Source organism: Chiloscyllium plagiosum, unplaced genomic scaffold, assembly GCF_037043375.1.
Source record: "Chiloscyllium plagiosum isolate Xiang-an unplaced genomic scaffold, Cpla_swu_hap1 HiC_scaffold_27, whole genome shotgun sequence".
NCBI lineage: Eukaryota > Metazoa > Chordata > Chondrichthyes > Orectolobiformes > Hemiscylliidae > Chiloscyllium > Chiloscyllium plagiosum.
In genome coordinates this window covers 22,101,142-22,116,063 of record NW_028270165.1, presented here as the reverse complement: position 1 = coordinate 22,116,063, position 14,922 = coordinate 22,101,142, and the positions used below count along the sequence as shown (strand labels likewise).

The following is a 14,922-nucleotide window of genomic DNA, read 5'->3' as shown; positions in this document are numbered from 1 at the left end:
AAGCACAACCCACCCATACCCCTACATTTACCCCTTACCTAACACTACGGGCAATTTAGCATGGCCAATTCACCTGACCTGCACATCTTTGGACTGTGGGAGGAAACTGGAGCACCCGGAGGAAACCCACGCAGACACGGGGAGAACGTGCAAACTCCACACAGTCAGTCGCCTGAGGCGGGAATTGAACGCGGGTCTCTGGCGCTGTGAGGCAGCAGTGCTAACCACTGTGCCACCGTGCCACCCATAAGATGTTGTGAAACTTGAAAGGGTTCAGAAAAGATTTACAAGGATGTTGCCAGGGTTGGAGGATTTGAGTTATAGGGAGAGGCTGATCAGGCTGGGGCTGTTTTCCCTGGAGCGTCGGAGGCTGAGGGGTGACCTTATAGAGGTTTATAAAATTATGAGGAGCATGGATACGATAAATAGACAAAGTATTTTCCCTGGGATCGGGGAGTCCAGAACTAGAGGGCATTCCTTTTGGGTGAGAGGGGAAAGATATAAAAGAGACCTAAGGGGCAACTTTTTCACGCAGAGGGTGGTACGTGTATGGAATGAGCTGCCAGAAGATGTTGTGGAGGCTGGTACAATTGTAACATTTAAGAGGCATTTGGATGGGTATATGAATAGGAAGGGTTTGGAGGGATATGGGCTGGGTGCTGGCAGGTGGGATTAGATTGGGTTGGGATGTCTGGTCAGCGTAGACGGATTGGACCGAAGGGTCTGTTTCCATGCTGTACATCTATAAGACTCTATGACTCTATTTTATTAAAAGAAGTGACAGCTCAGACAATGCATGGAAGGTGTGAGGTTCAAGTCTGTCAGTATCCCAATCTTGAGTCAGACTGGTTCTATTTCCAAAGTAGGAATTTATAAAATTATTACATGCATTGACTGCCTGCAGATTGTGCACTTTTTGAGCAAAATACAATGTATTTGCAAATATAATTCCGCAAATTCACCCTATTGACTTACGTGCATGTGTGTGTGTGTGTGTGTGAGAGAGAGAGACTGTATAGTGTAGTGGAGTCACATGTAGTATGACATCAACCCAAGGTCCATTTGAAGCCATCCTCATGGCTATTGATACCCAAGTTTGGAATCCAAGTTGAACTTAGCCTCTGCTCGGCCACCAGAAATGATTACGCAGTTACACAACACACATTGGAGAGTGTAAGGTGGGACTTGTCTTTTGATTTGCAGAAGGTGGGAGGCTCTGGATGCTGTGATCCAGGGCAAACACATGCTGGTGGACATTCGGCTCAGAGAGATGGAGCTGAAAGCCAAGCTGCAGACCTTTGATGAAAAAGATAACCAGACATTTTATTCCAGGAGTTGGTCATTCCTCTCCGGACAGACCCTTCTGATTGAGTCAGTGGACAGGGTCAGGAGGTGTGAGCGTGGATCAGGCAGGTAAAGGGGATCTGAGAGAGGGCTACAAGGGCGTGGAGGAGCGAACTGACTGGGTGCTGGGATTACGATCAACATTGGGGAGGTGGTGGTAAGGGACAGAATAGTGACAGGGATTGTCTCCGGTCTCCACAGTTGGTAGCAGGAGGCCAGATGACATCGGTGTCTATCTGGTGCCAGGATTCGGGAGCCAATGTGCTCAGGGCTGAAGATGTGGGAAAGGGAGGTTACAGCAGGTGTGGTCCACAAATGTCAGGAGAAAGCCTCTGCTGAGGCTGCGTGAAAAGTTAGAAGCTAACTCTGGACGGCACAGTGGTTAGTACCGCTGCCTCACAGGACCAGGGGTCCATATTTGATTCCATCCTTGGGCAACTGTCTGTGTGGACTTTGGCACGTCCTCCTCCTTGTGTCTGTGTAGGTTACCTGCGAGTGCTCTGGTTTCCTTCCACGGTCCAAAGATCTGCAGTTTAGGATGGATTGGCCATGCTGAAGTGTGCAGATTAGAGTGGGTTAGCCATGAGGAACTGCAAGGCTGTAGGGTCAGCAGATGGGTCTGGATGGGATGCTATTTGGAATGTCAGTGTGAATTCGATGGGCCGAATGGCCTGTCAGAATTATGATTCTACTGCTTTCACCACGTATATATTGAGAAATGATTGACACAAGTCTGCTGTGGGAGGAGTGGGTTCCAGTTCGTGAGATATCAACACCGATCCTGGGGAAGGTGGGATTTGGGCAGTCTCTCCCCCCCCACTCTCTGCCCCCCCCGTCCAATCTCTCCCCACCCACTGTCCCCATCCATTCTCTCTCAACCCCCACCCCTCTGCCCTGCATTCTCTTCCTCCCCACGTCTGCCCACCAGTCTTTCTCTTTCCCTCACCATCGGTCCCCACAATCTTCTCCATTCCCATCACCCTCTGTTCCCCCCAGTGTTCTCATCCTCCCACCCTCTGTCCCCCTGTCAATTATCTCTCTCTCACCCCCTGACACTCTGCCCCTCCATCCATTCTCTCTCCTTCTCTTCCACCCACTCCCTGTCCTTGCGGATGCTTCAAATCCTCTTCGATCGCTGTGTCAAACCCTTCTCGGAAGAGAGAAAGAAAATGGATGTTGATGACTCTACCTGGTAGACACGGCTGCACGAGAAATGACTGACCGTTAAAATTGAGAATAGCAAAAATGATATATTCAGAAATATCATGAAAGCATGTTCAACTTTATAGAAAAGCTGCAGACATCTTTCTGAAACTTGCATTCAAATATGTCCAGTTAGTCCACAGTTGAGGACAGGGTGTAATTTGTGGATGGCCTATTCCTAGTCTTGTGAAATTGATTCTGACTATGCAGAAATAGAACCATAGAGTTGTACAAACCCGTCAGTCCATGCTGACCAGGTATCCTAAATTAATCTTGGCCCTTATACCCATCCAAATGTCTTTTAAATTTTGTAATTGTACCAGCCTCCACCACTTCTTCTGGCAGCTAATTCAATACATGCACCACCCTTTGCGTGAAAAATTTACCCCTTAGGTCCTTTTTATATCTTTCCCCTCTCACCCAAAATGAATGCCCTCTAGTTCTGGACTCTCCCACCCCAGCGAAAAGACCTTGTTTATTTAAACTATCAATGCCCCTCATGATTTTATCAATCTCTATAAGGTTTTATAAACCCTCAGCATCCAACGCTGTATGAAAAACAGCCCCAGCCTATTCAGCCTCTTCCTGCAGCTGAACCCCTCCAAACTTTGCAACATATTCGTAAATCGTTTTTGAACCCTTCTAAGTTTCACAACATCATTGCTACTCATGATTAATAGGTTGTGAACAATCTATCTTGTTCAGGGCATAAGAGGGGGCATTTGTTAAGGGGAATTAACTTTCAAACTTTTTTTCTGACCCTGAGGTCCCTTTTTTTCTTTTCCCTCTCAACCGAAATCTATGCCCTCTAGTTTGGGACTCCCCCACCCTGGGGAAAAGACATTCAAAAGTTGAGGAGTCACACAAAATGCCAACGCAATAAAATGTCGAGCTACAGGTTTAAAAAAATGTGGCTTCAGCTTTTTTTTTAAACTCCTGTTGACATTTGACATTCGGGGACAAAATCTGGTCAACAACACCAGCATCGCCACAGACCACACTGCGCATACTCCTCGGTGTCAGTAAGTACTGCGCCAGTTCAGTACTTAACAAGAACTGCGCATGCCCCACGTTGCCCCAATTATGGACCGCGACCTTCTTTTGATGGGCCAATGGGGAGCTCGGGATGACCGGCAGGAGCCTGATTCCTTTGTCAATCAGAGCCTTGCGATTGTCTGAATACGGAAGTTTGACCATGAGCTTCTGAAGCTGCTACTGCTGTTGTTCTTCTCTGAATGAAGATTGAGCTTCACCCCAGACTGCAACTTCCTTCCTCTGTCCAACATCTGTGAGTACGGCACTTTCTTTTCTCACCCCCTTTTCCATTTTTTTTTCATTCTGGGGTTCAATTTTTGTTTTGCAGTAATTGAAAGGAAAGGGAGTGAATCCCGGCAAGGGGAGAGAGTCTGGAAAAGTTGGTCCAAGATTGTGTCTCAGTTAGCAAACACATGGCAAATGTAGTAGCACAATGTGAAGTTATCGCATTTGCTGTTTTTAAAAAAAAGCAGAAAGGAGACGCATTCCTTAAATAGTGATATATTGGGATGTGAAGAAAGTGAGGACTGCATATGCTGGAGATCAGAGTCGAAAAGTGTTGGGCTGGAAAAGCATAGCAGGTTCAGGCAGCATCTGAGAAGCAGGAGATTCGACATTTCAGGCACGAGCCCTTCATCAGGAATGATGTGTTGATGTACAAACAGGTCTCAGCGTCCTTCTATATCAGCAAGCAATGAGCAAGGCAAGTGGTACATTAGCAAGAGGAATTGAGTTCAGAGGTGGTGATGTCTTCCTGCAGTTGGGAGAGAGGGGGGAGGGGTTCATTGAATATATTCAATGCTGAGTTCATTTGAATTTTCGACAACAAGGAAGTGGATGGTTATGGGGGGAGGCAAGAAAATGGGTTTAAGACCAGTATAGAACAGTTAGACAGGCAGACAGTGCAGAAACAGACTGTTCTGTCCAACTAGTCCATGCTGACTATGTTCTCAAACTAAACTAGTTGCACCTGCCAGTGTTTGGCCCATATCCCTCTGAACCATTCCTATTCACGTGCTGATCCAAATGCTTTTTAACCCTTTTTAACTGGACTACATCCACCACTTGAACTGAATTGAATTTATTTATTGTCACATGTACTGAGGCACAGTGAAAAGCGTTGTCTTGCGATCACATAGTTAAGTAGCATAGTAAATAATAGGTAAACAGCGGCAAAAACAAAAACAAAGGTTCAGGCAAATCCTGTGTTCTAACAATAGTAGGGTAGAAACTGTAACAAAACTGACTGGTGCGTTTGTTCAGGCTTCTGTACCTTCTCCCCGATGGTAGAGGTTGTAGACAAACATTGCCAGAGTGGGATGGATCTTGAAGAATGCTGGCGGTTTCCCTTGACAGCAGGCCTGGTAGATGGATTCTATAGATGGGAGGTTGGCCTTTATGATTGTCCGGGCTGAGTTCACCACTCTCTGTAACCGTCTCGAATCTTGAATGGTACAGTTGCCATAGCAGGTAGTGATACATCCAAGACAGCTTGTTGTGGATGACCACTCCCAGGAGCTTGACACTCTCCTCTCATTCCACCTCTGTGCTGTTAATGTGTATGGGGGCATGAGTAACATCCCGCCAAAAGTCAAATAACGTGTTTCTTGGTTTTGCGATCATTGAGATCTAGTTTGTTTTCAGTGCATCATTTTTCCAGGTCTTCCATCTCCCGTCTGCAGTCTGTTTTGTTGCCATCTGAGATTTGACTGACTATAGTGGTGCCAGTGAACTTGTAAATGGCATTAGTCTTGTATTTGGTGACGCAGTCATGGGTATACAGTGAGTACTGTAGGGAGCTGAGTATGCACCCCTGGAGGGCTCCAGTGTTGAGTGTTAGTGAGGATCACATATTGTACCCAGTCTTCACTGATTGTGGCCTGTGGGTCAGGAAACTGAGGATCCAGTTGCAGAGAGTGGGGCTTAGTCCGAGATCACGAAGTTTAGTAATCAGTCTCGAGGGGATAACAGTGTTGAAGGCTGAACTGTAGTCAAGTTGGATTCTTACGTACTGTTCTTGGTGTCAAGATGTTCTAGGGAGGAGGGAAGGGCAAATGATATGGCATCTGACGTGGATCCCAATTTGCCGATAGGCAAATTAGAGTGGGGCAAGAGTAGTGGGAAGGCTGGAGTTGATTAATGCCATGACCAGCTTTTCAAAGCAATTCATGACCACCAAAGTTAGGGCAACTGGGCGGTAGTCATTGAGACATGCTACATGAGTCTTCTGAGGCACAGGGATGATTTTGGCCCTCTTGAAACAGGCAGGGACAATGGCCTGCTGCTGGAAGAGGCTGAAGGTGTGCGAGAAGACCTCTGCCAGTTGATCTGCACATGCTCTGAGTGCACGGCCTGGTCCTACGTCTGATCCCATCGCTTTCCTTGGATTCACATGAAGGAAAACTGATCTGACCTCTGGGCTTTCTCTGGACATTCATTCCACACACAAACTACTCTCTTAAAAAAGGGTGCTTCTGATGTCTTTTTAAAATCTTTCTCCTCTCGCCTTAAAAATGTGCTCCCTAATCTTGAAGCTCACATCTGAGCGAAAGGACATCTCTATCCTTTGTGATTTTATAATCCTCTGTGAGGTCACCTCTATGCGCCAGTGAAAAAAAATCCCAGTGTATCCACCTAGATGTAGGTAGATTAATATCCAGTCATGATCTGTTGAATGCTGGTGCAGGCTTGAAAGACCAAATAGCCTACTCCTGCTCCCAAGTTTCTCTCACTGTGTCCAGAACAGCAAGAGACCATAAGACACAGGAGCAGAAATTAGGCCAATCAGCCCACTGGGTCTGCTCCACCATTCAATCATGGCTGATAAGTTTCTCAACCCCATTCTCCAGCTTTCTCCCCTTGATACTCAAGAACCTATCATCTGTTTCAGTCTTAAATATACTCAGTGACTTGGCTACCGCAGCTTTCTGTGGCAGTAAATTTCATAGATTCACCACTGTCTGGCTGAAGAAGTTTCTCCTTATCTCCATTCGAAAAGATCTTCCGTTTACTCGAAGGCTGTGCCCTCGAGTCCCCATCTCTCCTACCAGTGGAAACATCTCCCCCAACATGCACTCTGTCCAAGCCATTCAGCATTCTTATGTTTCAATTAAATCCCCCCTGAGTGTAGGCCTGTTAATCAGCATGAACCAGACTTTTCAGGATGAGGCAGAGCAGGGATTAGGTTCAGTAAAATGAGAATGAAAGGAGAGTGTGTGGGATGGAGATTTTCAGCTTTTAGGGAATAAGGGAGGAAAGAGAGTTTGCTATAAATTATAATCGATCGGATGGAATAATGGACCGAGGATTGGCAGATGGAGTTTAATTTAGATGAACGTGAGGTGTTGCATTTTAGGAAAGCAATCCAGGACTTAACCAGTTAATGGGGAATGTTGCTAGTGAGGGTGAGAATAGGTGGACAGGGCAGATGAATGCGTGGCTGAGGAACTGGTGCATGGGAGAAAGGATCCAAAAATGTGAATATTGGAATCTCTTCTGGGGTAGAAAAGACCTGTACAAGAAGGATGGATCGCACCCGAATTAGAAGGGGACTAATATATTGCTGGAAGATTTGTGAGAGCTGCTCAGGAGGATTTAAACTAGTAAGGTAGGGGTGGGTGGGGGGCAGGGATTGCTGGGACCCAGAGAAATAGTGAGGAAAGAGATCAGTCTGTGACTGGTCCAGTTGGAAAAGGGACTGAGTTAAACAATCAGAGCAGGAAGTAACAAAGCAGAGAACAAGGTAGGACTGGTAAATTAAACTGCATTTATTTCAATTGCAAGAGGCCGAACAGGGAAGGCAGATGATGGATAGGAACTTGGGACTGAGATATCATGGCAGTTACAGAAACATGGCTCAAGGATGGACAGCACTGACAGCTTAATGTTCTAGAACACACATGGTATTGGATGGATAGAAAGGGGGACAGGAGAGGAGGGAGAGTGACTTTTTTGATAAGGGATATATTACTGTGCTTAGGGCGGATATTCCTGGGAATACATGCAGGAAGCTTATTTGGGTGGAACTGAGAAATAAAAAAAGGGATGATCACCTTATTGGGATTTTATTACAGACTCCCTAATAGTCAGAGGGAAATTGAGAAAAAAATTGTAAGGAAATTTCAGTTATCTTTAATAATAATAGGGTGGTTATGGTCAGGGATTTTAACTTTCCAAACATAGACTGGGACTGCCATAGTGTTTAAAGGCAGTACAAAGGTAGTTGGAGTATACTTAAGAGTAAACTCAGGAGGGCAAAAAGGGAACATGAGGTAGCTTCGACAAGTAGAGTTAAGGAGGAATTTAAATGTGTACAAGAAAATTTTCTGATTCAGTAAGTGGATGTTCTGACTAGTGAAGGTGCAAACCGTGACCTACTCTTGGGAAATAATGCAGGGCAGGTGACTGAGCTGTCAGTGGAGGAGCACTTTGGGGCCAGTGACCATAATTCTATGAGCTATAAAAGAGTGATGATAAAGTATAGACCAGATCTAAATTGGAGGATGGCTAACTTGGTATTCGGCAAGATCTTTCAAAAGCTAACTGGGAGCAGATGTTCACAGGTAAAAGGATGGTTAGAAAATGGGAAGCCTTCAAAAATAAGAAACTGAGAGTCCAGAGACAGTATATTCCTGTTAGGGTGAAAGGGGAAAAACTAGGTAAAAACAAGGACTGCAGATGCTGGAAACCAGATTCTAGATTAGATGAAGGGCTTTTGCCCAAAACATCGATTTTCCTGCTCCTCGGATGCTGCCTGAACTGCTGTGTTTTTCCAGCACCACTCTCATCCAGAACCCAGAGTGAAAGGGGAAGCTGGTAGGTGTAGTGAATGCTGAATGACTAGAGGAATTGAGCTTTTGGTTCAGAAAAAGAAGGAAGCGTATGACAAGTACAGACAGAAGAGATCGAGTGGATCCTGACAGTACAAAGGCAGTTGGAGTATACTTAGGAGTAAACTCAGGAGGGGAAAAAGGGAACATGAGATCGCTTCGACAAGTAGAGTTAAGGAGAATCCAAAGGGTTTTTATAAATACATTGAGGAGAAAAGGGTAACTAGGGAGAGAACAGGGCCCCTCAAAGATCAGCAAGACAGCCTATGTGTGGAGCTGCAGGAGTTGGGGGAGATAATAAACAAATATTTTGCATCAGTGTTTACTGTAGGGAAGGACATGGAAGAAGTAGAATGTGTGGAAACAGATGATGATATCTTGAAAAATGTAAAAATGTCCATACTACAAAGGAGGTGGTGCTGGATGTCTTGAAATGCATGCAAGTGGATAAATCCCCAGAACCTGATCAGTTGTACCCTAGAACTCTGTGGGAAGCTAGAGAAGTGATTGCAGGGTCCCTTGCTGAGGTATTTGTACCATTGATAGTCACAAGTGAGGTGATGAAAGACTGGAGGTTGTCTAACGTGGTACCAATATTTAAGAAAGATTGCAAGGAAAAGCCAGGGAACTATCAACCAGTGAGCCTGAAATTGCCGGAGGGCAAGTGGTTGGAGGTAATCCTGAGGGACAGGATTTACATGTATTTGGAAAGGCAAGGACTGATTAGGGATAGTCAGCATGGCTTTGTGCGTGAGAAATCATGCCTCACGAACTTGATTGAATTTTTTGAAGAAGCAACAAGGGATTGACGAGGGCAGAGCAGTCGACATGATCTCCATGAACTTCAGAAAGGCATTCAACAAGGTTCCTCATGAGAGACTGGTTAGCAAGGTTAGATCTCGAGAAATACAGGGAGAACTAGCCATTTGGATACAGATCTGGCTTGAAGGTAGAAGACCGAGGGTGGTGGTGAAGGGTTGATTTTCAGACTGGAGGCCTGCGACCAGTGTTGTGCCACATGGATTGGTGCTGGTCCCACTACTTTTCATCATTCATATGAATGATTTGGATGTGAGCATAAGAGGTATAGTTAGTAAGTTTGCAGATGACACCAAAATTGGAGGTGTCGTGGACAGCAAATAAGGTTACCTCAGATGACAATGGGATCTTGATCCGATGGGCCAATGGGCTAAGGAATGGCAGATGGAGTTTAATTTAGATAAATGTGAGGTACTACATTTGGAAAAGCAAATCAGGTAAGGTCCGAGGGAGTGTTGCTGATCAAAGAAACCTTGTGCTGCAGGTTCATAGCTTCTTGACAGTAGAGTCGCAGGTAGATAGAACAGTGAGGAAGGCATTTGGTATGCCTTCCTTTATCGGTCAGAGCATTGGGTAGGAAAGTTGAGAGGTCACGTTGCAGCTGTATAGGACACTGGTTAGGCCACTTTCGGAATATTGTGTGCAATTCTGGTCTCCTTCCTAACAGGAGGATGCTGTGAAACTTGAAAGGGTTCAGAAAAGATTTACAAGAATGTTGCCGGGTTTGGAGGATTTTAGCTATCTGGAGAGGCAGAATAGACTCGGGCTGTTTTCCTGGAGCATCAGAATCTTTTGTTGGGGGGGGGGGGGTGACCTTCCACACGTTTATTCTATCCATATTTCTCATGATTTTATAAACAGACAAGGTCTTTTCCCTGGGTTGTGGAGTCCAGAACTAGAGGGAATAGGTTTAGAGTGAGAGGGGAAAGATTTTGAAAGGGACCTCAGGGACAAGTGTTTCATGCAGAGGGTGGTGCATGTATGGAATGAGTGTCAGAGTAAGTGATGGAGGATGGTACAACTAAGGCATTTAAAAGGCATCTGGATGGGTATATGAATAGGAAAGGTTTAGAGCGATAGTGGCCAAGTCCTGGCAAATGGGACGAGATTAGGTTAGGATAACTGGTCGGCATGGACGAGTTGGACTAAAGGGTCTGTTTCCGTGCTGTACACCTCTACGGCTTTACTGCAGGACTCTGAAATTGTTCATGAAAACCACTTCAGTAATCTGCCCAGTTTTAAGACTACAATACACAGGAGCAGAATGAGGCCATTTGGCCCATTGAGTCTGCTCCACCAGTCGATCATGGCCAATATGTTTCTCAACCCCATTCTGTTGCCTTCTCCTCGTAACCCTTGATCCCCTTACTTATCAAAGACCTATCTATCCCTGTCTTAAATGCCCTCAACGACTTGGCCTCCACAGCGCTCTCCAGCAATGAGATCCACAGATTCACCATCCTCTGGCTGCAGAAATTCCTCCTCATCTCAGTTCTGAAGGCATTCCTTCACCCTGAGCCTGTGTCCTCTGGTCCTCGTTTCTCCTACTGGTGGAAACATCTTCCCCACATCCACTGTATCCAGTCAAAGTCACGCAGCACGGAAACAGATCCTTCGGTCCAACCAGTCCATGTTGACCATAATCCCAAACTAAACTAGTCCCACCTACATGTGCTTGGCACAATATCCCTCTGAACATTTCTTATTCATGTACTTATCCAAATGTCATTTAAATGTTGTGACTGTAAGCGCATCTACCACTTCCTCTGGAAATTCATTCCACACGTGAAGCACTCTGTGTAAAAATGTTGCCCCTTGTTTTGTTTTTAAATCTTTCTGTTCTCACCTTAAAAATATATCCGCTAGTCTTGAAATCCCTCATTCCAGGGAAATGACTCCTGGCATTCATCTTCTCTGTATCCAGCAAGATTTTATAAATCTCAAAGAAGACCTGAAATGTTAGCTTGTTCTCTCTATGTGGACGCTGCCTGACCAGCTGTGATCTACAGCATTTGTTGTTTTCAGGATGGATTCCAGCATCTGTAGCAATGCGCTCCTAAATGTTGGCTACCTCTTTCCAGATCCTTTGAGACTCAACCTTACTCAACAATCCACTGTGCGGTACAGTCAATAAAGTTCCACATTGCATCTCTTTCAGCACACACGGGCAGCACGTGGCTCAGTGGTTAGCACTGCTGCCTCACAGCACCAGGGACAAGGATTTGACTTCAGCTTCAGGTGACTGTGCAAACTCCACACAGACATTGTCCCCCCGTGACTGTGTGGGTTTCATCCAGATGCTCCAGTTTCCTCCCACAGTCCAAAGATGTACAGTTTGGAATGAATTGGCCATGCTAAATTGCCCCATAGTGTTCAGGGATGTGTGGGTTAGGTATATTAGTCGGAGGTAAATGGAGAGTTGTTGGGCCAAATGGCCTCATTCCGCACTGTAGGGATTCGATGTGGCAACCCCCCAGCTGTTTGCATTTCCTGTAGGGGAAGTGGGTTCGGGCCGAAAGTTCAGTGTGTGTGAAGCGAAAATTAAACGTAGTGCTTTGCTTGAGCTCAAGCTGAGTGACTTGGTGGCGGGATTGGAAAAGGAAGGTACGGTGTCTGTGGTTAGTGATGCTGCCTCATGGCACCAGAGAGCCAGATACAATTCCAGCCTCGGGGCCGTTGTCTGTGTGGATATTGCACATTCTCCGTCTGGTGTTTGCGGCAGATTTCTTCCAGAGCACCTGTTTCTTCCCACTATCCAAAGATGTGCAGGTTTGGGTGAATTAGCCATGTTAAATTGTCCATAATGTCCAGGATGTGTAGGTTAGATGCATTAATCAGGTGTAAATGTAGAGCAATCAGAGTAGGGTAATGGTGCTTTCAATTTCATGGAATTACAAAAGAAAAGAATGTTCCGCATAAAGTCGAATTGCTTGTTCTGAATTTCTACCCTGACTGACAGTGATAACTTTCATAATCTGTTTTTTCCAGTGCATTTGAAGATTTGAAGACTGAAGTTTCAAATTCAGTAGTTGAAGGGCTTATGCCCGAAACAGCAACTCTCCTGCTCCTTGGATGCTGCCTGACCTGCTGTGTATTTCCAGCACCACACATTTTGACTGACTCTCCAGCGTCTGCAGTCTTCATTTTCACGTCAATGACAGACAGTCAATCAATCCATTGGGACTGTAAAGATTTTTGACTATGATTCTGTGAGAAGGAGCAAAACTCTTTGGTTTCTGTTTCAGTACGCTTTCAGCATCAGTGGAGCTGGATGAGAGACGCTACTGTGGCAGCGCATTGAATGTGCAGCCTGTAACAATTATACAGCCTGGAAAGAGGAATTCACGGCAGGGAGGGTTTGTACATGCGTTTGTGTGCAGCTGAAGCTTTGGCCATGGAGAAACCAGAGGAATCTCGCCCCATGGAGAAACCATGGAAGTGTGGTGACTGCGGGAAAGGCTTCAGTGTCCCATCTGCCCTGGAAATTCATCAGCGCAGTCACACCAGGGAGAGGCCGTTCTCCTGCCCAGAGTGTGGGAAGGGATTTATCCGCTCTTCCCACATGCTGGACCACCGCCGAGTCCACACTGGGGAGAGGCCCTTCCCCTGCTCTGATTGTGGGAAGGCCTTCAGCAAATCCTCTGACCTGCTGAAGCACCAGCGGGTCCACAAGGGGGGGGGGGGGGGGGGCATTCAGTTGCCCCGAGTGCGGGAAGGTCTTTAGCGATTCCTCTGCCCTGCTGAGGCACCATTGGGTCCACACAGGCAAGAAGCCATTCCCTGCCCTGAATGTGGGAAGGGCTTCAGCAGTTCCTCCTCCCTGCTGACACACCAGCGGGTCCACACCGGGGAGAGGCCGTTTGCCTGCCCTGAGTGTGGGAAGAATTTTCCCCAGTTCTCCCAACTGCTGACCCACCAGCGGGTCCACACGGGGGAGAGGCCATTCTCCTGCTCAGTGTGCGGGAAGGGCTTTGCGGTCTCCTCCAACCTCGTGGCCCACCGACGGGTCCACACGGGGGAAGAGGCCCTTCAGCTGTCGCGAGTGCGGGAGGGGTCTCAGCAATTCCTCCCACCTGCTGAGGCATCAGCAGGTCCACACTGGGGAGAAGCCGTTCTCCTGCCCAGAGTGGAAGAAACGCTTTAACCGCTCCTCCCACCTACTGACCCACCAGCGGGTCCACATGGGAGAGTGGCCGTTCTACTGTCCTGAGTGCAGGAAGGGCTTCAGCAAATCTTCTGCTCTGCTGACCCACCAGCGGGTCCATAGAGGGGAGAGGCCATTCAGCTGCCCAGAGTGCGAACAGGGCTTCAGCGATTCCTCAGACCTGCTGACCCACCGGCGGATCCACTCAGGGAGAGGCCATTCAGCTGCCCTGAGTGTGGCAAGAGGTTCACATTTTCCAGAAACTTGCGAAGACACCAGTGGGGGCACCAGTGCTCCCAACAATCGGATACTGCCAGTTACGCTACTGTGGACTAAACCTTGTGCCCCACTCTGACAATGGGTGCAGTGGGAAAGTTGGTGGGCTTTTAAAAGAATTTCTGGACTGCACACTGCCTCGCACCCCCAAGTGCAACTCTAAAGTGGCTCGGGGCGACATGGTGGCTCAGTGGTTAGCACAGCTGCCTCATAGAGCCATGGACTCGGGTTTGAATCTACTGTTTGATTCTCCCGTGTCTGCATGGGTTTCCTCCGGGTGTTCTGGTTTTGCTCCCACAATACAAAGATGTACAAGTTAGGGTGAGTTGGACTAGCTAAATTGTTCATAGTGTTCAGGGATGTGTAAGTGTGGTGCAGTGGTCAGGGGTAAATGTCGACTGGTCAAAAGTGTGGTGCTGGAAAAGCATAGCAGGTCAGGCAGCATCTGAGGCGCAGGAGAATCGACGTTTTGGGCATAAGTCCTTCATCAGGATTCTCCTACTCTTCGGATGCTGCCTGATCTGCTGTGCTTTTCCAGCACCACATTCTTGACTCTGATCTCCAGTATCTGCAGTCCTCACTTTCTCCAAGTAAATGTAAAGTAATAGGGTTAAGAGAATAGGTCTGGGTGAGTAACTCTACGAAGGGTTGGTGTTGCCTTGTTGGTCCAAAAGGCCTGTTTACATTCTGTAGGGATTCTGTGATTCCATAAACTTTGCTTCCAATGGGCGACACCATTCGGAGTCTGGGACTGCACGTTCCTAAGAATCCGCAGAAACCTAAGACCACAAGAGCAGTGGAGCAGACATTAGGCCATTCAGCCCATTGAGTCTGCTCCACCATTTGTTAGAAACAAAAAATAATTGCAGTTGCTGGAATCCAAAGTAGGCAAGCAGGAGGCTGGGAGAACGCAGCAAGCCAGGTAGCATTAGGAGGTGAAGTTAGCATTTCGGGTATTTACCCTTCTTCAGGACTGAAGAAGGGTTCTTCCCAAAACATTGACTTCTGTATCAGAAACAATTTACCAGGATGTTGCCGGGGGTTGGAGGGTTTGAGCTGCAGGGAGAGGCTATTTGGCTGGGTGAGAGATTTAAAAGGGACGTAAGGGGCAATGTTTTCACGCAGAGGGTAGTGCATGTATGGAATGGGTTTCCAGAGAAAGTGGAGGCTGGTACAATTATACCACTGAGAAGGCATCTGGTTTCGGACATGAACAGGAAGGGTTCAGAAAGATAATGGGCCAAATACTGACAAATGGAACCAAATTAATTT

The 14,922-nt window shown here is 46.8% G+C and overlaps 1 protein-coding gene across 1 annotated transcript in view; it reads left to right on the top strand.

Moving 5' to 3' along the window:
* The first annotated feature begins 12,651 nt into the window (after positions 1–12,651).
* The window catches only part of LOC148143409 (uncharacterized), a 204,486-nt gene continuing 202,215 nt past the window's right edge, over positions 12,652–14,922 (top strand). Inside the window, 4 exon segments of the mRNA XM_087975188.1 lie at positions 12,652–12,909; positions 12,911–13,007; positions 13,010–13,236; positions 13,322–13,580. Of these exon segments, the coding sequence (XP_087831314.1) occupies positions 12,652–12,909; positions 12,911–13,007; positions 13,010–13,236; positions 13,322–13,580 (841 nt within the window).